Genomic DNA, 21034 nt, shown 5'->3' with positions numbered 1-21034 from the left:
TAAAGAGTGTAGAACCTGAGGGTTTGCTAGCAAATCTTTAATACTTGGTGTTGTTTTTAAAAACAAAAAAGAAATGTAAAGATTAGTGAATTTATGAAGAATGGTATTTTGGGATCTCAAAGAAAAACAGGTTTAGGCCCAAATAGTTATGCTTATATTATTTAAAAAATAGTAATCGTGACATTTTTGTAGTATGAGCACTGGTTTTGTTTCTTTAAACTGCTTTCACAGATATTTTTGAGTGTTTTTAATTTGAAAATGACTAAAATTTTAACATTGCCTTATGTTTTTGCCAGTTGATTACTCAGAAATTACATCAATGCTACTCGTTTGTATTATGTATTTTCTAGAGAGCACTGGCCCCTCCCGATGTCCATCATGAGAGACTGCTGCTTGTGTCAGTTCTTGGGTTTGTGGTAAACCTGATAGGAATCTTTGTTTTCAAGCACGGAGGTGACGGACATTGTCATGGCTCTGGTACGACGGTTAGAACCCTTTGTCTCTTCACTTTCTTCCCAGCCGCTGTCATAACTGCTTACTTTGAACAGTTGATAACTGTTACAGTTAAAGGGTAGATCGATTTTTAAATAGCAAAAGCAGTGTGTCTTCCTGACCCATCTCTCTGCTTCTGCATTCCCACCCATCCCGTGCCTTCTCAGAAGTATGCCGTTATCAGTTTGATGTGTGTCCTTGCAGGCTTCGGTAGCTCATCATGTTCATGTGATAGCATTCATATAAAAGAAATATCAGACAACCACAGAGCAAATCTAGTTACTAAATTGTGTGTGTGTGTGAGAAATTTATAACCTCTTGTTGAGGTTCTTCCATTGGGTGTGTGACAGTCTGCTTGACTTGTTAACAGCCACATAAAATTCCATGGCATGGTTTAACTAGTGTTTCATGGACAGATTTCAAGTTGTTTCTGTTTTGTCACTAATCCATATAAAGCCTACCCAGTGAACATATGCAAGAGTTTGTCCAGAGATATGTTGGCCTGTATTGTACCTGTTAATCACATGTGGCTATTTAAATTTAAATTTTACTTAATTAAAATTAAATTCACTTCCTGAGTTGTACTAGTGACATTTCAAGTGCTCACTGGCCATATGAGGCTCCTATATTGGACATGCAGAAATCATCTTTAGGAAGTTTACAAGAGGAGAGCCTTAGCTTTTACCTCCTGCTTGCATAGGTCAGTGAGAGATAAATGATGATGTCACCTTTCTTAGGTCTTGCTTAGGCATGTACACAACTTGTGTGTAACCTTTTAGATTTCAGAAATGTGTTTGTGCTTTTCAAAGTTCCTTTGGTTGTTGTCTTCTCTGAGATTTCCTTAAAATTCTGAGTCTGGCCTGCCTTTGCCCAACTGAAATCACAGCCTCCAGAAACTAAGATACTGCCAGAAATGTGCCATTGTTTTGTTAATGCTCTGTCTTCAACCCTCAGCCTCCTTCCTACCACGCTCAGCTGAACTCTGAGTCTCAAATCCACATTTCTGAGACTATGTAGAGATTGTTCTTGGGGTTTGCAAGTTTGGACAAAACATAGATTGTACCAGAAGATGATGCTTTTTAACTCAGGCTGGGAAGGGAGGTAGGATGGAAGTAGCTCAAAGACACTGTTGTTGTCTTAACAAAGTTCAGTAGTTTCTCTTAGATGATTTTCAGGTTTATTATTAGTTTTAAGTAATTGCCAGAGTTCTGAAATGGTTGGTTTGTAGTTGCTTTTCCTGCATTTTTGTTATTTTAGAGGAGAGGTAGTTCACCAAGTTTGCCTTTCCACCATTCTGGAAGGTAATTTCCCACAGGTGTGATCTTTTCATATAATGTACTGGATTTGACTTTCTGGTATTTAGAATTTATTCCTATGGTAGTAGGAACTCAGGATTGTTTGAATGAGTATGTCACACTTTTTACAAATAAGTATTTATTGCGTTGACTCTGGGTTTAAGGCATATCAGTGTAATCACTTATGTACTTTTACCTTTGCGCTTTGCTTTCCAGGCCACGGACACAGTCATTCCCTCTTCAATGGTGCTCTCGATCCAGTGCACGGGCCTGGAGACCATTGCCACCATCAGGAAGAGAAGCACGGCACTGCCCATAGCCATGACCACGCTCACGGACACGGACACTTCCATTCTCACGGTGAGTTCTGCCCAAGCCCTTTCACATGGACATTCTTCCAAGTGGGCAAGAATTGTGAGTTACTTTCTCAGTTGAAATGGTCTATTCAAAGGACACTGCATCTTTCCTACTGAGTCAATCTAAATGGTTCCCAGGGTTAATTCCTTTTTAGTAATTTGGCATAAGGCAGTGCATATAGCTTTTTTAAATTCAGGATTTTATCAGTAAAATGCCACTATTTAAATTGTCAGTGAGTAAAGAATTATAATTGAGCAAATGAAAACCATGATTTTTTAAAAGTATGATAAAGTTCAAAAATATAACTGAAACCTTGTATTCTTTACTGATGCTTCTCCATCTCTGCCTCCCTCCACCCCTGACAACCAGTATCCTACACTTTCTAAGTTTGACTATTTTGGGTTCCTCATATAAAGTGGCATATGTCATTGTGTCTGGATATTGTCTTCCGGGTTCACCCATGTTGTCCCAAGTGGCAGAATTTCCTTAAGACTGAGTAACACTCCGTTTGTATGTCTGCACCACATTTTCTTTACTCATTCATCTGTTGGGGCACATTTAGGTTGCTTCCATGTCTTGGCTGTGATAAATAGTGGTGCATTGAACATGGAAGTACGACCCTCTCTTTGAGATCCTGATTTCAATTCCTTTGGTTCTGGTTCCAGAGTGAGATTGCTGATGAGGCCCTTTTGTTTTTAATTTTTGAGGAACCTCCATATTGTGTTCTGTAGTGGCTATACCAGCTTACATTCCTACCTACAGTGTATAGAGTCCTTTTCTCTGTTTTGTTTTTTTGATAATAACCATCCTGATGGGTGTGAGATGATATCTCACTGAGGTTTTGATTTTAATTTCCCTAATCATTAGTGATGTGGAACACCAGTTCATGTACTTGTTTATATATTTTCTTTGGAGAAATGGGTATTCAGTTCCTTTGGCCATTTTTCAATCAGGTAATTTTTTTCCTTTTGTTGTTTGTTGCATCTGCTGTGTAGCCTTTTAGCTTGCCATAGTAATCCCACTGGTCTGGTTTTGCTCCTGTTTCCTTTGTCAGTCTCTAAAATTTGCTAAGTTTGGTAGCAGTTACACTGGTGTGCTTCAAAGCCTTGCTTTTCTAGCTTTTTGCTCATATGCATCACCCCAAAGACTGCATATCCCTCACACAGTTATAAGATGACTTCTAAAAACACTCTGGTTAGGCATTTGCAAGTGATATAATTTCTGGCACAGGGTAGGTAAGGCTTTAAAATGAAATTGCTGTATGAGTCTGTTGACTGTTTTTAGTGGATTCTACCTTAGCAGTTTGAGACCCACCATTGCCCGTTCTTAAACATATAAGCAATTGCAAATTTTACAGCCTCCTGTTCCTCCTTGAATTCTTATTTCATCTTAACCTCTTTTCCAGAATTTTACAATAATGCAGTCAGTTTGTGTTAAGTTTTCAGTCAAAGTACAAAATCAATCAAAATAGTTCAATCTCAACTTTTAATACATAGTTACTAGCTACAAAGGGCAACATTTTATTTGAGATATACATCTTAGTTGTAGAGAAGGGAGGATGTGGATACATGGTAAAGAAGAATCGACCTAACACTGGGAATTCTCCGGAAGATTAGTTATGAAGCACTTTGCAGTTTTGTGAATCTAGAAACTGAGCCCTTACATGTATTGCTTCTTATTAGTTAACTGGAGTAAAATTACTTGTCCTTTTCTAAACGCCAAACAACTCTTTTACTTGGTGTAATCAGTAATGCAAAAATGTGCAACATGGCATAATTGTATGACTCTGTTAGCCTAAGGAGAGTTTCAACTAATTGTTTATGGGAATCATTACACACAAAATTGAAACTCAAAGGGGAAGGAAGCCATCTATTAATGAAGTTTTTGTAGTTTTTCCCCTTCAGTGGACTATGAATTTAATATTATTGATGTTTATATTATAAGAGTCTAGTGTGGTTTCTGGAATAGAGGGCAGCTCATTAAATATTACTGTGTTTATAAATGTATAATGCTATTTGTAAGTCTTATTTTTATTTGGCGGTACTGGGGTTTGAACTCAGGGCTTTGTGCTTGCTAGCCAGGCACTCTGTCACATGAGCCATGCCCCAGCACTTTTTGCTTCCATTATTTTTCCAATAGGGTGTTGAGTTTTTGCCTGGAACCGTCTGGACTGCAGGTCTTCTGTTCATGCTTCTTGCACAGCTGGGGTGACAGGCACATGCACCATGTCCAGCTTTTGGTTGAGGTGGGGTCCCGCTAACCTTTTGCCCAGGTTTGCCTTGTACCACAGTCCTCCTAATCTCTGCCTCCCAGGTAGCTGGGTGTAAGTCTCACTAAGTTATAGGATAAATTTTCTCCAGATTTCTCTTTCCCATTCCTCATCTCAAAACAAGTAATAGAGGTTGAGTAGCCTTTATCTAGAGCTGCTTCACATGCCAGATGTTTTTGCATTTTGGAGTATTTGCATAGGCTTTACATGGTAGTTGAGCATCCCTAATCTGAAATCTGAAATGTTCCAAAACCTGAAACTTAAGCTGGAGTTTTAAAGTAGTTATACTTTTGACTATCAGTGGACTTTTCGTGGTAGCTGTGTCTTTTCACAGCAGTACCATATCTAGTCAGAAAATATTGTGCAGGCTTATGTTTTGTTACAGTGCATGCCAACCTGTAGTGATAAGGATATGTTGGCTCTTTGGAGCTGTCAGCCAAGAACTAATGACTACAGGCAGCCACACTAGTTGTGGTCAAAGCTTGTCTGTCCTCCTGATGATCCTTTGGACAAATGCCGTTCAAGTTGGTTAACAATCTTCAAAGTATTTAAGGATAGAAATTATAGTATTTTTTCACCTTTTCATCGTACAGCAAATTCTTAATAAAGAATTTTTATCTCTTCTGTATAGAAAGCATGCCATATTCACCTAGAAACTATTGAAAAACTGTTAGCCTGGTTTCTGTCCTGGCTTCATTTCTTGAACCTCTTATAACTTCAAGCAGTACATTTAGTTCCTCCGAATTCTCCATTGTAAAAGTGTTAGCAGATACTTTATTATTAGTAGATTTTCACAGTGTATTGAATTCTGTGTGCTTTTTGCTTTTTAATACACTAATTCCCAAAATACTCTGTACCCCTGATACATTTTAAAATTGCCTCCACTGAATTTACTTCTGTTCATTTATTGTATTAAACTTCAAAAATAATTTTGCAGGTCTGATGTATCTATATAGTCAGCTCCTCCTTCATGATACATTTGAAGGAAAAGTACTCGGAATTGCAAAAATTCGAAACAGGAATTCAAGACATGTTTTAACATAATTTAACTTAATTCTCTACAGATGGATCCTCCTTAAAAGAAACAACAGGACCCAGCAGACAGATTTTACAAGGTATGACCAGCAATTTGTGTGTTTTTCAACTTTATGAAAATAGTTTCATAATATTCATTTGTCAGAAGTGCTCTTTTAAGAACAATACATAGCATAGTACTTACGTTTAAAATGTCAGCCTTCTTAGTGATTATTTTATATGCACTGCTAGGTATTTTAGCAGATGTTCTTTGTCACTTGGCTGCTTCCTCAGATTTAATAAGAAAAAGAAAGTGCAGAAATTGCTGTTTAACTATACATAATACCCTGGATTATGACTGAATTAACACTGTGGTAGTGTGCTTGCCTCCTTTGGATTATTACATAGTTCTTCCAAGAGCAGCATTCAATATGTTCTTACGTTGTAGAAAATATAGAGCCAAAATGAAATGAAGAGTGAGACCGCCGTGGCGTTTGTAGGCATCTAGTGATGCCATGTAAATGGGTGCTTGCATGTCCTGTGAATCGCTGCCCTATGGAGCTTTACAAGCCAGAGAAAAACACCCTTGTCTGAGGTGTGAGTGGATCTTTGGCTCTGATTTCCATTTGGACTTCATTGTCAAGGATTCCTGATTCCCAGCTCTCTGCCTTCTTTCCTTTGTTGATTTTTGGCTTCAACTGACTTTCTGATAGCTGCTGATCCAATCTATATTGTACCTACTTTTCTCCACTGTTTCTTGATCTAATTAATTTTTTTATTGAGAATATGCTCTTACATACTGAAGAATTTATTTTAAGAAAGCTTTGGGGTATCTTCTAGTCTCTGATTTTCCTTTTGCAAAATATATAGAATTATTTTAGTACAGCCTTTGTTGAATTAGATTGTAGTCATACATTTTTGATGCAGCTATCAAGTGGTACAAATTAGCTTTTTAAATTTTTTGTGTAAATTAGGTTTGATACAAAGAATTTATTATTTTTTTTGTTTTGAAAATAATTACAAGTGGTAGGAAAAGAAGTTAGATCTGGCCTCTTGTTACCTTTAATACAAGCTACTATGAAAATGAGTATATTTCCTGAATATCTGTCAGTTTGTGGTGCATGAAGAAGGCCACTAAGTAGCTGGAGATCGAGATAAATGCCTGGTATTGAAACTTTTGTGCAAAACTACCATATGGATACTTACACATGAGTACTAGGAATTAATTGAATTTTTCAGTTCCTTGCTACATCTTGCTTAGGACTCCTGGTTTACTAAGTTTTGGGGGAGTTAGATTCTCAGTACCCTACCAAGGCATGTAAGATTTCAACTTCACATGAGTTAAATATATTGTTTATATGTTTGTATTTAATGATTTTTCTTCCTAAATAGTAACTACAAAGTAGATATAATCTGTTTCAGGTTAGTAAATTACATGTAGCCAGGGACTTTAAAATCTAAGGAAAACCAAGAACCAATGATTCTTTTCCTTTTCCTTTCAGTGTTTAGAGCTATGTTCATTTCTGATTCTCCCAAAGCATTGATTGAAGAATATGAAGCATGGGTCACTTAGACGAGTTTGTTAGGGACCTTAAAAGCATGTATCCCAAATTAGAGTTTGTAGGTTAGGGACTGTCAATCTGTTTTGATTTTTTTTCTGGCTTTATTTTTAAAAGCTAAAGTGGTTCTGACACTTACTAGTCTGTCTTATTCTTTGCTATTTGAACTACTTCAGAGAATTTGATTAAAGTATTCTGTAGGTATTCTCTGATAAAAATTTTTTGTTATAGAAAAATTCCTCTTAGGAGAGCAACTGGCTTTCTGTAGAATGGTTGTAATAAGTGAAAACTATACAAAGGAAAGGCATGTGGAGATAAGGGTGACTTACATTTGGTATAATACTTGATGTAAAACTCCAAAGAAGCAGATGAAATAAAATTTCTTGCCTGCGTTAAGATTTGATTGAACTTAGTAGTAGTCAGTTTTAAATTGTTAAAATGTTTTTGAATTTGAGTTAAGTTTCATTCTACACCTTAAAGTGGTTACAGTATACTTTTTATTGTTCAGGGCATAATAAAAAAGAAAAATAGGTATTTTTTAATTGGGCACATAGTTTTTGCATATTAGCTATTTCTTTTGAGATGGAGTGGCTGCTGGAATTGGAGATTATTGTACTTGCAGTACGGCCTGACTGTGATGCAGAGACAGTGATTTGCTGTCTAGTGAGCTTTACAAAGTTCTAAATGTTGAATAAGTTATTTTCTTAGTCGAATCTTTTTCAGAAGGGATTGTGTATACACCTTCTCTCTTGGCATTTGTAGTGGTTTTCCAGGTAGGTTTCACTCATTAAATATTAGTAATATGTCTGGGTTCTTAAGTTAATCGGTGCCCTACCAAGTTAGTATTTAATTATTGCAAGTTCACATATATTTTATATTCATTTAATAATATTCAAGTCCCTGCTTCTTTGACAATGGATTTGTAACTACTTGAGGTAATAAGTTCTTTAGGATAATTAGTAATTATATCCCATCGGGTCAATAGGAAATTCTAGTCCCAAATGGCAGTAATTTTAGTCACCAGCAGAGGGCTCTCTATGTACATGTATTCATAATTACGATGTTTTCTTGATGAATTTTTTTTAATGTCATTTCTTTTCCAAATTATTATTTAGCTTTTGTACTCTTTTTAAGTCAGAAATGAGTGTTCTCAGTTCTTGAAATCAATTTGTTTCTCTACTTCTTCATTTGTAGTATGCTATTAAGAGCAGGCATAACTGGATGTGCTGGTTCATGCCTATGATCCTAACACTCTGGAGGTTGAGACAGGAGGATGGCAAGGTTGAGGCCAGCTTGGGCTAGATAGCAAGATCTGACTCAAAAAACAAACAAGCAAGAAAAAGGGAAGGAGGAAGGGAAGGAGAGGGAGAGAGAGAAGGAAAGCAAGCAAGTATAACTTAGCAGTTAGATATTTTAACCCCTGTTGAGTTGAAAAAGAAACGATTATTTCAGTCTGTAAATGTACTGTTACAAACCTATTAAGCAGTGAATATACTTGCCTATTGATTTTTCAAATTGATAGTTTTTATATGCAAAATTAAGGTGTGGAATTGAACGGAGAGACGTGATGTCTATTGTGCTTCTCCCTAGGTGTATTTTTGCACATATTGGCAGATACACTGGGGAGTATTGGTGTGATCGTCTCTGCCATCATGATGCAGAGCTTTGGTTTGATGATCGCAGACCCTATCTGCTCCATCCTCATAGCCATGCTCATAGTTGTGAGGTGAGTGATGTCCTGTGCTACTTGTGGCTGTTGACTGAGAGATGAGCGATGCACGCGCTGCTTGAGTTACAGATCTCCATACAACTGTCGTGCTGGTTTCCTTCGGTCTTTGAGAAGTGCCTATGTGAATTCTCCTTTCTCTTTATTTTTTGTGTGTTTCTCATTTCTTTCCTGGAGTTAGACATTTCTTTTTTGTTTTTGACAATTAAGCTTTCAGTCATTCAAATTAGCAATAATTTTCTTAAATCTAGCACGATACCTACAGGGCAAAAAGTAAGAAATGTAGACTATATTAACTACAGTTAGAACCTTACAGTTTGTATCTGTATCTGGATATCCATATGTGCAGCTCTCTCTGCTTTACACTGTCAGATTAAAGAGTGTCAGAGTCTTCTTTGCTAGACTTCTTTTTTATGATAGTGAGGGTTGAACTGAGGGCTTTGTGCTTTCTAAGCAGGTGGTCTACTACTTTGATCCTCACCACTGGTCCTTTTTGCATTGGTTGTTTTAGACATAAGGTCTCGCTTTATGCCCGGGCTATCCTAGACCATGATCTTCTTGTTGGTGCTTCCCCATGTAGCTGGGATGACAGGTACATGCCACAGTGCCCAGTCACTGAGATGGGGTCTCATGAACTTTTTGCTGGGGCTAGCCTCAAACCACAATCCTCCTGATCTCTAGGATTAAAGACTTGAGCACTGTCCTCATCTAAGAACTGTTTTTAATTATAAAGTCATGTTATCACTACAGAAGTCATGAAAATGCTTACTGAAATTAATTTATATCTGTCCTTAAGATATATATTTATATCTTAAGGAAGTCTCTTAGGTCTTTATCTTTTTATTGTCTGCCATAGTGCCAGTGTACATGTAAAGGTATTTTTGTGTGTAGGTGTTTAAATTCTCAATAAATGTTTGCTGAGTTAGAGTTTATGGTTATTTTCATCTAAGTTTCTTTTATCCTGGGATACATTTTATTATTGACCTAATTTTAATCAGAATAATAGGAATGTGTCCCATTATCTTACCATCTTCAGTTATTTAAAATTTGTATAGTATGTGTTGATTAGAGTCTTTATTTTTCCTTATGATTTTACTCAATGAAACTTTTTGTAATGATAATAAAAAACCTACTAGAAGTAAAACTGTGATGATTTTTATAGCTCATAGTTGAGTGCATTTAATAGATTGTGGTGAGATCATGTTACAGTATGCATCAGTGGAGAGTAGGTTCTGCCTACAAAACAAGATCTACATCTGAACATGCAGCTTTACATGTTGATTTCTTTACATTATCTGTACAAGGAAGCACTGCTATAAGGCAGTGAAGCTTAGAGTACCTTTTCCTTATCTTTGGAAAGCTTAAACTTCCTTGAAAGTTCAGCTTAGAACCTCTTTATGAGTACTCTTTATGGGTTCCATCTGAACCTCTTTATGGGTACTTCCTGTATTATTTTACTTTGTTGTATAATTGGTAGTTGTTTCTAATACTTCTAAAGAGTAGGCTCTTATTATTCACTTTTCTTTGTCTCCACTATTATTGCCCTAATTTGCTTGGAAAACAATAACAATCTTCAGACTGACCTCTGTCTCCCTTTAAACTTTTCCCACTGGCTGAGGTGATCTTTCTTTAAAGAGGATTATGTGACATATAGAAATGATCTTCCTTTAAGTTCTTTCACAACTCTTTCCTCAGGATGAAGTCCAGACTCCTTCATGGGGTTCACAGTGTTACTTACCTACATGATGTTGTTTCCTCTTCATGTTTCAGTACTGTGGCTCTCAACCAAAGGAAATTATTTTCCGTTCCCTAAGTATATGAATGAGTTCTTTGGATTCCAGGTTTTGCTCATATTTCCTCTGTCCAAACTCCTCTTACAGTTTGTGCCAGATCCTTTCCCAACACACACGCATGCATGTACCACAGCCTCACATCCTTCAGGTCAGATTTCTTTAGGAAATACTCCTTGATTTTCTCCACCTCCCAGGCTGGGTGAAGTACATCCCTTATACTACTGTTCCCTTTCTTGGCATTTACTTACTATACCTACTCAGTCTCTTTTATTGCCTCTTTGAAGCTCTGTGAAACTATTTTTCCATTGTTTGAAAGTGAGTATGTAATTCTGCCTGACCAAAAATGTTGACACAGTGAATTTGAATCAGAAGAAACTCATGTATTTATCACTTTCTCTAACCACAAATAGGGAATTCTAAGTAACAGAATTATTTACTTCTGTTCTCATTCATTTATTCTAGAAATATAAATAAATAAATGCACACAACAATTTTTTAACTGAAATATTCTTAAGCATTCTTAAAAGAAAAACAAACTGCACAAACCTTTTATCAGCAACTAATGTATTACTAAGCAGGCCTTCTTAACCAGGTAGTGAGAACGACTCAGCATGCCTACAGATTTGATCTTAGCTGGTAATACAGGAAAGAGACAAATAAATTAGTAAATAAACTACTCAAGTACCAAGCAGTTGCTCATATCATACAGAGTTAAGATAGGATTATGTGGCAGTGTCTCAGTTGCCAATTTAAATTGAGTAAGGGAAGACCTGAACAGGGATTATTTAAGCAAGATCTAAATATCTCAAGAGCTCGACAGAGGACATGCTTGCTAGTCCAGGGACCAGGTGGCATAAGAGCCCTGTGGTGAAAACAAATGTGGCACTGGATGGAGACCAGTGTGGCTGTAGGGAGTAAGAGGAGAGGTTTGAGATGAAGTTGGAGAAATAGGCCAGGGAAATTACGTAGGACTTGGGATTTGGATTTTATTTCAAGTGCAATGGAAAGTCATAAAAGAGCAGCAATATTTGTTTACATTTTAAAAAATCATTTTGACTGAGGTGGAGAGTGGATTGTAAAGGGACACAAGTGCATATCGGCATACCAGCTAGAAAGTTATGACAGTGGGCCAGGTGAGAGACCTTCATAGCTTGGGTAAGCTACTAACCTATGAAATAGAGAGACAAGACAAAGTTAGAAAGTGGTTTGGGGGTGGAGCTGACAAGACTTCTCATGGCTATGAATGTGTGGGTCAGGGTTGAGTGAAGAGGAGAGTCAAGGATAATTTGTACAGTTTTTTCTTGGGCTGAATGAAAGTCATTGAAAGTCATTGAGATAGAGAAGACTGGAAGAAGAGTGATTTTTTTTTTTCCTTAGTTTTTGAAAGGTCTCCAGATAGTTCTGTTTCTGTTGTTGCAAGTTTGAGATTCTCATGAGACATTGATGTGGATATTTCACTCACTACTGAATGAGTGTCTACTTAACATATGGCCAAAAATAGTCCACATATAAAGTGTCGGAGTAGTATTCATCTAGCCCAAGTGCCACTGTTCTCACTTCTTCCATTTCCTGGGAAGTGTCCCTTAGTGTGCTACTCCTTCCTGCCGAAACTGACTTAGCTTCAGGGTGCCTTTAAAATGTAGTGCTTCAAGCAGCCACAGCCAGCCAACTACACTTGGCTTCTAAGGTAAAACCTACTTGTCATCTTTGTCTAGGTTATACAGACCAATTTGTAAAAGTATTTGTAGTTTGTATATGTACATAGTTTCAGGTCATATAATTAGACTTTTCACTGCCTTTAAGCTTTAACATTTTTATTATTTGCTCCTTATATCTAATAACCAAAGTAACACATGCTGATTGTAAAAAATTCATTATTGAAATGTATGATTTAGCTATTAAAAGGTTTCACAATCCTACCTTTTGGAGATGACAGATAACTTTAATGTGTCTTAAAATCATTCAACAAATGCTATAGTGCCCGCTCTGTGCCCGGCAGCTAACAACTTTGGCAAATACCTCACCCTGATGGAGCTTACATTTTAATGGGGGAGATTGTCAGTAAAGTGAAGGAGTATGCAAATAGGTAATGGAATGTCACTTGGTGACAAATGCTATGAAGAGGGCAAGGAGATGGTATTTAGAAGGGCCTCAGATGTCCACTGCATGTGATGACATTTGAGCAGAGACCCATGGTGAAGGAGCAAGAGCAGCATGGTACTGTTGAGAGGACGAGCACTGCTGCCAGAGGGAACTTGGCTTCAGACATGCTGGGGCAGGGGGTGTAGTTGGGGTGGAATGAGCAGAGGATGGTGGATATGTATCTGGAGTTCAGGACACAGGTTGGGGTGGAAGATAGAAATTTGGGTGTCATTAGTTCATATGTGGTGTTTAAAGCCATGAGATGGGATATGCTTTCCCAGAGAATGGGTAGAAAGAAGAGGTGTGGGGACTGAGCCCTGAGGAGGTAAGGAGCAGGAGGCAGGGCAGTGGGAGGAAAGACTTTTACACACATTGTTTAGAGGCCTCCCGTGGAAAGTGTTTCAACAGGAAGGAATGATCAACCCTATGAGTACCTTTGGGAATGACGGTTGGTTACTTATGCTGGACATTCAGAAGTGTGGTAAGAAGCAAAGGCTGAGAGTAGCTTTAGGAGAACAAGGGAGGAAATGGAAACACAACCACAGGCAACTTCAGAGCCCTTTGCTATGAGGGAAGCGGCCCAGTGCCTGGCAGCACTGAGGGCCCACTTTGAGGTTTGTGGTCATGAATTTAAAGTGAAAACAACTTGCACAGGTGTATGCTTTTCTCCTGCCTTCTTCAGCTACTTGGTAAAAGTTAAGGAGTAGAGAATTGGATTTAATTGGTGTGGGGTTTTGTCAAGAGAGTACTAACAATGAGAAGAGGGAGGCAGAAATTATAATGCTGGGAAATTAGGATGTAAAGGTAATGATACAGATTTTTTAAAAAGTAATAGGCTTGGTGGATTAGAGGTTCCTTTGGAGGAGCCATGTTACAAGAGAGGTGTTAAGGAAAGTGATCCAGAAATAGGTTATTGAGGTTGTACAGTGCTTCAAATTGGGATCTTAAGGTCTAAAGTGTCATCTCAGGTGTAGGACCAAATGATGATGACATGGAGGTCAAAGGCTGATGGACTGTGCAACATAGAAATTTAGAGCAATGAAAGGACAGATGAGCCCAGTGCTTAGTTCTCAGTGACTGAAGGAGAACAACAGGAACTATAACTCTAGTGTTCAAGGTGGGTAGAGTAAAGTCAGCAGATGGACATGAGGCTTGAGGCCATGGTGTTGGGTAGAAGGATGTGGAGGTGATCTGAAAGTAGTAACAAGCAAGTTGGACGTGTCTGACTGCAAGCCCCAGTCATGCTTGAAGTAGAGTGGAGAAAAGAACATTTCTTAACAGTGCTTTGGGAAGACTGCTTTCTGTGATAGCCAGTTTTCAAGTATAGTCTTTTCTGTATTCAGAGACTGAATGAAAAGCAGGTTTTAAAAAAAAAAATTACAGAAATAATTAGGTTGACAAAGAAACTTGGTAAGATATAGAAAAAGATAAGGAAAAAGATTACCTGTAGTTCCACCAGCAAAGATACCCATGTTAATGGTTGTGTGAGCTTGCTTTTATATTCTCTCTTTCATTCTCAGCTTCTTTTGTCTTATTTTGTTTTTCATAGTGTTTTTATCTGTGTTGTCTCTATGAAATTATATTCTTAGAATTTTTTAGCCTTTTCTGATCAGAAAAGTAACAGATAGTCATTATAGAAAATATTGAAAAGCATTAAGAGGTAAATGTATGCCGAAATTATAACACTCAGGCCACATGGCCACTGCTGATGTTATTGCTTCACAATTATATTAAGGCATATTTATTAAAAATTGTGGAGCTTCTGCAATACACCCTGATTGCTAAGCTTGGTCACCATCACAATATTCACAGGTTCCAGATGAAAGACAATAGTGTAGCCATTATTTTAAATACAGTTTGGAGGTGATTGATTAGGCAGCAAAGACTTAATTCTGTAACAATAAATGACAAAGGTACAGAACAATACATAAGAATGGTTAATTCTTGTAAAAAGTCCCTATCTAAAAAGGTATGTGTCTCTTTACATACATGAGGGGCAGAATACAGTGTGCTCATGGGTGTGAATTCCTGCACACTAATGTAGCCTCTCTGGATACATTTTAAATTTTGCTTCCTTCCTCATTTCTTTAAGGTAAACCAGTGTTTCTGAATATGCCTTCATAAGCATTTTTTAAGTGGAAAGCAATTTAAAAAAAAAGCAAAATAAATTCTGCTGTTTGGTCTATTTTTTCTGTGAAGAGAGCAAATTTAATTTACTTATGTGTCTGCACCATAATGAAATATTTACAAAGAAATCACTCTTGCATGCTTTTCAGATTGGTTAAGATTTTGATTAGCCAAAGCTAATTTTAGGAAATACATGAGACTCTTAAAAGACTCAACAAAGTAGAATTTAAGGAAGTAATTTTCAAACAGGGAGTGGTGGCATGGTACACTTCTGTAATCCCAGCACTCAGAAGGCTGAGGCAGGAGGATCTCGAGTTCGAGACCAACCTAAACAACATAGTGAGACCCTGTCTCAAACAAAAAGGAATTGTCTCTGCTCTTAAAAGAGCAATACTAGCACTATATTGTCTGGTCTGATGTTGTTCTGTTCAGCATTAATATTGCTTCCTGCCCTGGAAGTCTGTGTTCCTGTCTTCTAGGCCGCCACTGTGACATTCTCTCCACATGAATGAAAGCAATGTCCTCACGTCAGTTCTTCTCTCAGCATTTTTTAACGCAGGCAGAGGGTGATAAAAATTTCTAGGTAAAACTGGATTGCACTGTGACAAATTTTGTTGGTGAAAAGCAGCAGATCGGGTATAACAGTAAGGGTATAATTTTTCATTTTCTGAGAATATTCCTTCTATTAGAAATTTCAGAATGATTTGCTCCTTAATTTCCCATTAGCAAGGTGAATTAGATTTGAAAGTGAATTCATAGCTTAGAATGCAGAAATCTGGCTTTAAATCTCATTGCAATTTAAAAACAATGCCATTTGCATACATCTGTAGCTTAATATTTTTATTCTCTTAAAAGGGGTTCCTATGCATGATGGACAAAATGCATCCAGGACACAGAAATAAGCTTTGTGACTGCTGTGGTATTTCTAAAGCACTACTGGATTTTTGTTTTGTTTTTTGTCATCAGTTTTCTGCATTTCACCAGTTACCATCTTGTATTGTTTTTGTACTTTAAAAAAAAAACCCATAATCATTTGAATATACAAAGAAAAGCTTTGAAACCAAAAGAAAATCTCTTTGCTTGTTCTGAAAGGTTTTTAAATAATATATTTATTTCTTACCACACTAAAGCAAACAATACCCTCTTTGTAGAGGCAAACTACACAGGCTTCAGAAGTAGAGGCAAGAAATAGAAAGAATATACAGTAACAAGAACAAAATTATGAACTTGACATTCTAAATTATAAGTGTTCATAAATATAAGATTGGAAAAGATGCCAATTTTGATAAATCTTTATTAATTCCTAATTATTTGTGGCCCATATTAAATAAAAAGTGAATTTTTTAACATGCAGGAAAACCATATCTTCAAATAGTCACATGAGAAATTGTAGGTATTTTATTTTTTTCAAAAATGTTTTTGGGTGTTGCCTGACAATTTCCGTTGTGGTTTGCCTTTCAAGTGGTTAAATTTACAAACTATACTTTTGGGCACTAAGATTAAGGTAAACAGTCTGCCAGAATTTTAACTTACTGCTTGTAATACATATTCACATTGTAAAACTGAACATTGGTAGAACACTATTGCATGATAGTTCTATTTTTAAATCATACACAAAGCCATCGCAGTGAGAACATTTATAAATACTGATTAGCCTTTCTCAACTAGCATTCTGGGAGAGAAAGCCCTAGTACCATAGGCATCTATTTGTTTGTAATTATCTTCTTGCCTGAGCATCTAGAAGAGCATGGGTTATGCATTTTCCTTGGGGGAGTTAAAAGTCCCCCAAATCTTTTGTGTACTTGATGATTTCAGATGAGGAAGTCTAGTTAAGAACGGCTGGCAGAGAAGCTCTTAGGAACATTGGAACAACAGAGTAAGGACACTGATGCTGCTAAAAACCTTGAACTTGAGCCGAATTATGTAAGAATATCATTTAGCAAACACATAGTAGTTTTTATTGAACCTCCTGCTTTATCCCATTATTTTCTGACGTTCTGAGGATATAATTATGCATACCATGCATTAATTCAATTGTCACCATCATCAATAAACCCCAGTAAATATATTTGAATATTTCCGACTTAAGCAAAATCTTTGTTCATTTCCTCCCTTTACCATTACTACACACACACACACACACACACACACACACACAGAGAGTTCATTTTTGTTAATGTATTTAGGGTCATAACTGCTGATTTTATGACTTGGCTGTGTCAGAGTTAGGGTTACTTCCTGTCCAGCAAGGAAGGAGCAAGTGTTGTGGTCACAGGATGACAGTACTGGAGTGGGTTGTTTTTTCCACATTTTTCATTTGAAACTTGCAGAACTTTTTTCTTTAAAAAAAATGTTACTAGCTCAGTTATTGTACATTAATATCAAAGTTTAGCACTTTATTCTCACTGAAATATCCACTGTAGTACCTAACTACTTTTTGCATTGTTTCCTCTCAGGAAAGTGATGATTTTCAAGCAGGTAACTTAAAAATACCTTAAAACACAACCAGTTTGTAGTCAGAGTGTTTATTCATTACTGAGGGAAGCACTGTGTCAACAAGCCAGAGTCGTAATTTGTTTGCAGACTGAAAAGAGCCTTCTGAGGTACCATCTTCCAGTCTGAGTTACTCAGGAATCCCTCCCCATGCTAAAGTTAAAAACCTACAAAATATCAAATGAGCAAATACTTATTATTCAATAAATATTCTAATAAAAAATATACAGCTTCAGACTTTATATGCTATTTGTTTAAAGTAAAATCAGTAACTACATTAGAATAAATTACTAATTTTTGCTTACTTATTTTGTTGAAATGAAACTATAAATAAGCATACAGAGTGTAGTATTTCTGCTCTTAGTGTTACCGTACAATTTTTTGTTGCTGGTATGTTTGAACTGTAGCTTTCCTAAGGAAATACTGTATATTTCATCATTGACTTTATTGAAGTATAAAAGGTAAAATGAAGGAAGAAATTCATCATGAGAAAATTACTCTTTTATTTGCAAAAGTTTACAGTCTAAGCCCAATAAAATTGTTTAATATAGCTGTTTTTGTTGTTCGCAAGTTTCTATTTCTGTTGTAAAGAAGGACAGTAAGAAATAAATGAACCTAGACCTGTGTCAGTAGTGACTTAAAGGTAGGTGTGCTGTGTAGCTGTGTATTGAAAATCAAACCCAAACCGTCTCCTTTTTCTCCACCTTTTGCTATGCCTGGCCATCTTGGAGTTTGAAATGACTGGCTTGCATAGTTTATTTCCTCTTCCTCTCTTTTGCTCTCTGACTGTCCATGAAGGGAGCATTTTGCTCTGCCTTACACTCTCCACCTCACCACAGGCCCAAGAGCAGTGGGTCTGCCTGACTCTGGACTGAAACTCCAAAACCGTGAGCCAAAACAAATCTTTTTCTCTCTAGAAGTTGATTTTCTTGGAGTGTTGATTATAGTGACAGAGAGCTGACTAACCCAACAGGGCACAGAGTAGGTGTGAATGGAATTTGACGGAGGTACCCTCTTCTAAAACGCGAGTACTCTTCCTTCTGTTGCTTCCACAGCAGAGTGCTTATGAGCAAAGTGCTCTATGACCTGCACCGACCTGCCTTTCAGACTGTCGCTGTTTGCCATGGTGCTTCCTGTGTAGCATGACATTTTTATTTTACTTGTATTTATGGGGATGCCCCATTCTTTGCTGCCTTTGTCCTTTGCTCCTGGAACTCTGATCTGGAATGCCAATCTTCCTCACCTGTTTCCCATCACAGCCCTGAAAGTTCTTTAAGTCTCAACTCTAAAGCTCATTCTTTCCTGAATCTTTTTCTTCTGTTTTGAAACTATTTGTACCTCTAAATATATCGAGTTATTGTTTTCTAAAACAATGGCACTATATATAGTAGTGTGACTGTTATGAACATATACCTATCAGTGCGTTGGAGCAGGACTGTCTTGTTAAGCTTTGTGCGCAGTAACATTTGTTGAATTCTGGTGACCTACACTGGGCATCAGGAGACTGGAGTTACGGTGCTGGCTCTGTGACACTCAACTTTCTAAACCTGCATTTCGCCGAGTGAGGCTTTTTAAACTCCTTTCAAATTTTCGTGATTGTGTGATTAAGAACTCTTCATAGAGATTTTACACATGATATTTTTAGCATGTTAAAAGCCAAGGTAGCCAATGTGGTAGTGGTGGTATCCCAGCACTCTAGAGGCAAGAGGATTGTGAGTTCAAGTCCAGTCTGGACTACCTAGCAAGTTTGAGGCCAGTCTGAGCTACGTAATGAGACCCTGTCTTAGGGGGAAAAAAGTCAAGGCTACTAATGGAAAATAGGAATTCACAGAATATAGACTAATTCAAGGATGTAAAGCGTTGTCAGGACTGGAGAGCAAAGATTACTAGGAAGTTGGCATTTATTAGACATTGCAGTTTTAAATAGAGGCGATCAGGAGAGCCATGTAGGTTATGCAGTGTAAGAACAGAGGAGCCTTGGCTTTGCTCTGCCCTATAAACTAGTCTAAAAACTTAGATGCTTTCATGCTGTAGTAAAAGATACGAAAGTTAGAGTTCACATCTTGTTGAAGTGTTGAGTTAAAACATTTTCCTGACAAATTATTCATTCTATCTCATTGTGTACATGGAAGAAGCAGGGCTCGTCCAATGGGGATGCAATAGATTCTGTATACCATATGAATAGCTTTTCCTTGGTGTTGGTGTTGAACATTTTACATGTTCATGTGATTTATCAGCCTTCCCAGTATTGCTGGGGAGAAACTAATCAATGCTGAAGTCTATTACTTTATTACTACTATCTACAAAACCTAACCATATACTCATGTTTGAAGCTACTCAATTGCAAATTTATTCTTACAATTTAGAACATTGGATGCTGAAATTTTTGTTTGTTGCTCGTAATTGATATATATTTTAATCAGAACCTTCATAGTACAGACTTAGTTCATTTGATTTATGGAACTGTCCTGTATACAACTTAATTGTTAAAGCTAGTCTTCATTATCAACCCAGTTGGTCAAATCATACTGTCAGAGAAAGTACTTTGTTTGAGAGAAAGTCTATTTCACTTTTTAATTAAGCAAAAATGTTAGTATTCATCTCCATGACAACCATCTTACTTTCAACTTCATCAAAACCTAGAATGCTCACATATGAATTTTATAGGCATGAATTTTAATAACTTTTTAAAATAATGGCATTTGCCATTTTAGACAAGTCAGCTTAAGTCTCAGAAACCAAAGCTAGTTCTTTGGATGGGTTTGTTCTGCTTTTAAACAAAATAGTGTTTCCAAATTAAAACAGGATGTAAAAATCGGATATAAGCAATAAGAGAACCTTTATACCATGCCAAGTCACTGCAGGTTTCCAGTGTTTCCTAAATCATGGAATAATATATCCAGAGTTCTGAAAATCTTGTCACAGGTATATTCATAGCAAGGTTTTGTGTGCTGCAGTTATGGTGATGAATGCCCTTTTTTGTTGTTGGTGTAAAAGCATATAAAATAATTTATTAGAAATGATTGTAAACATGTCCAGATTAATCAATTTTATTTTACCTGCCTTGATTTTTGGCACAATCTGGTGAAATGTGTCTTCTGTCACTTTATATATTTTATGATCAAGAGTGGCATCTGAATAGAGAAATAATTGAATTGCAGTGAGACATTTGGTATCTAGGACTCTTTTTTTTTTGCTATCACATGTATATAGGAGATTATATCAAATATGATTTCCTTACTGTCGCAGTGAGCAGCAGTACTTAATACGAAATTTTTAAAGCCAAATTTGATGAGAGCTGGAAATTCTTCAAGGTGTTTACTTTTTTAACTTAATTCTTCCAGTCTTCTTCTTTAAAAAGAAACTAAGAGCTGTTTTTAAACATCTGTACATCATAAAAGCTAATGACACTGCAAGTGATACAGGTTGGTGGTGTAGCTCAGTGATAGAGCACTTGCTTAGCATGCACAAAGCCCTGGGTTAATCCCTAGGACTGCAAGGAAAAAAATAAGATAGAAGGACTAACAAACTGATAGAAAAATAGGCAGAAGCATGCATGCATTTTGTTCATAGGAAAGGAAGTATTATAAATGAGTTTTAAACATATAAAAGTAGTTCAGGCCCATTCATAAAGACAAATGCAAATTAAGACTGCATTGAGGCATCACTTCTCACTGATTTGGTGGAGAAATATCCCAAAGCTTACATGATCTTTTCGCAAGGCTAGGGGCAAAGTAGGCACTCATACTTTGCTAATGGGAGTGAGA

General features: G+C 36.9%; 1 protein-coding gene across 3 annotated transcripts in view; it reads left to right on the top strand.

The window, feature by feature from the left end:
* The window catches only part of Slc30a7 (solute carrier family 30 member 7), a 68339-nt gene that overhangs the window by 19919 nt on the left and 27386 nt on the right, over positions 1-21034 (top strand). For all 3 annotated transcript variants that reach the window (XR_002213518.2, XM_020182037.2, XM_020182035.2), the window contains exons 5-8: positions 351-477; positions 2004-2147; positions 5478-5528; positions 8577-8712. Coding sequence is in view for 2 of the 3 variants with exons in the window: in XM_020182037.2 (XP_020037626.1) it covers positions 351-477; positions 2004-2147; positions 5478-5528; positions 8577-8712 (458 nt within the window). In the remaining variant the exon portion in view is untranslated. The remainder of the gene's footprint in view (positions 1-350; positions 478-2003; positions 2148-5477; positions 5529-8576; positions 8713-21034) is intronic.

The sequence above is a fragment of the Castor canadensis genome, chromosome 12, assembly GCF_047511655.1.
Source record: "Castor canadensis chromosome 12, mCasCan1.hap1v2, whole genome shotgun sequence".
NCBI lineage: Eukaryota > Metazoa > Chordata > Mammalia > Rodentia > Castoridae > Castor > Castor canadensis.
The sequence above is the reverse complement of the archived record's forward strand: the minus strand, read 5'-3'. Positions and strand labels throughout refer to the sequence as shown.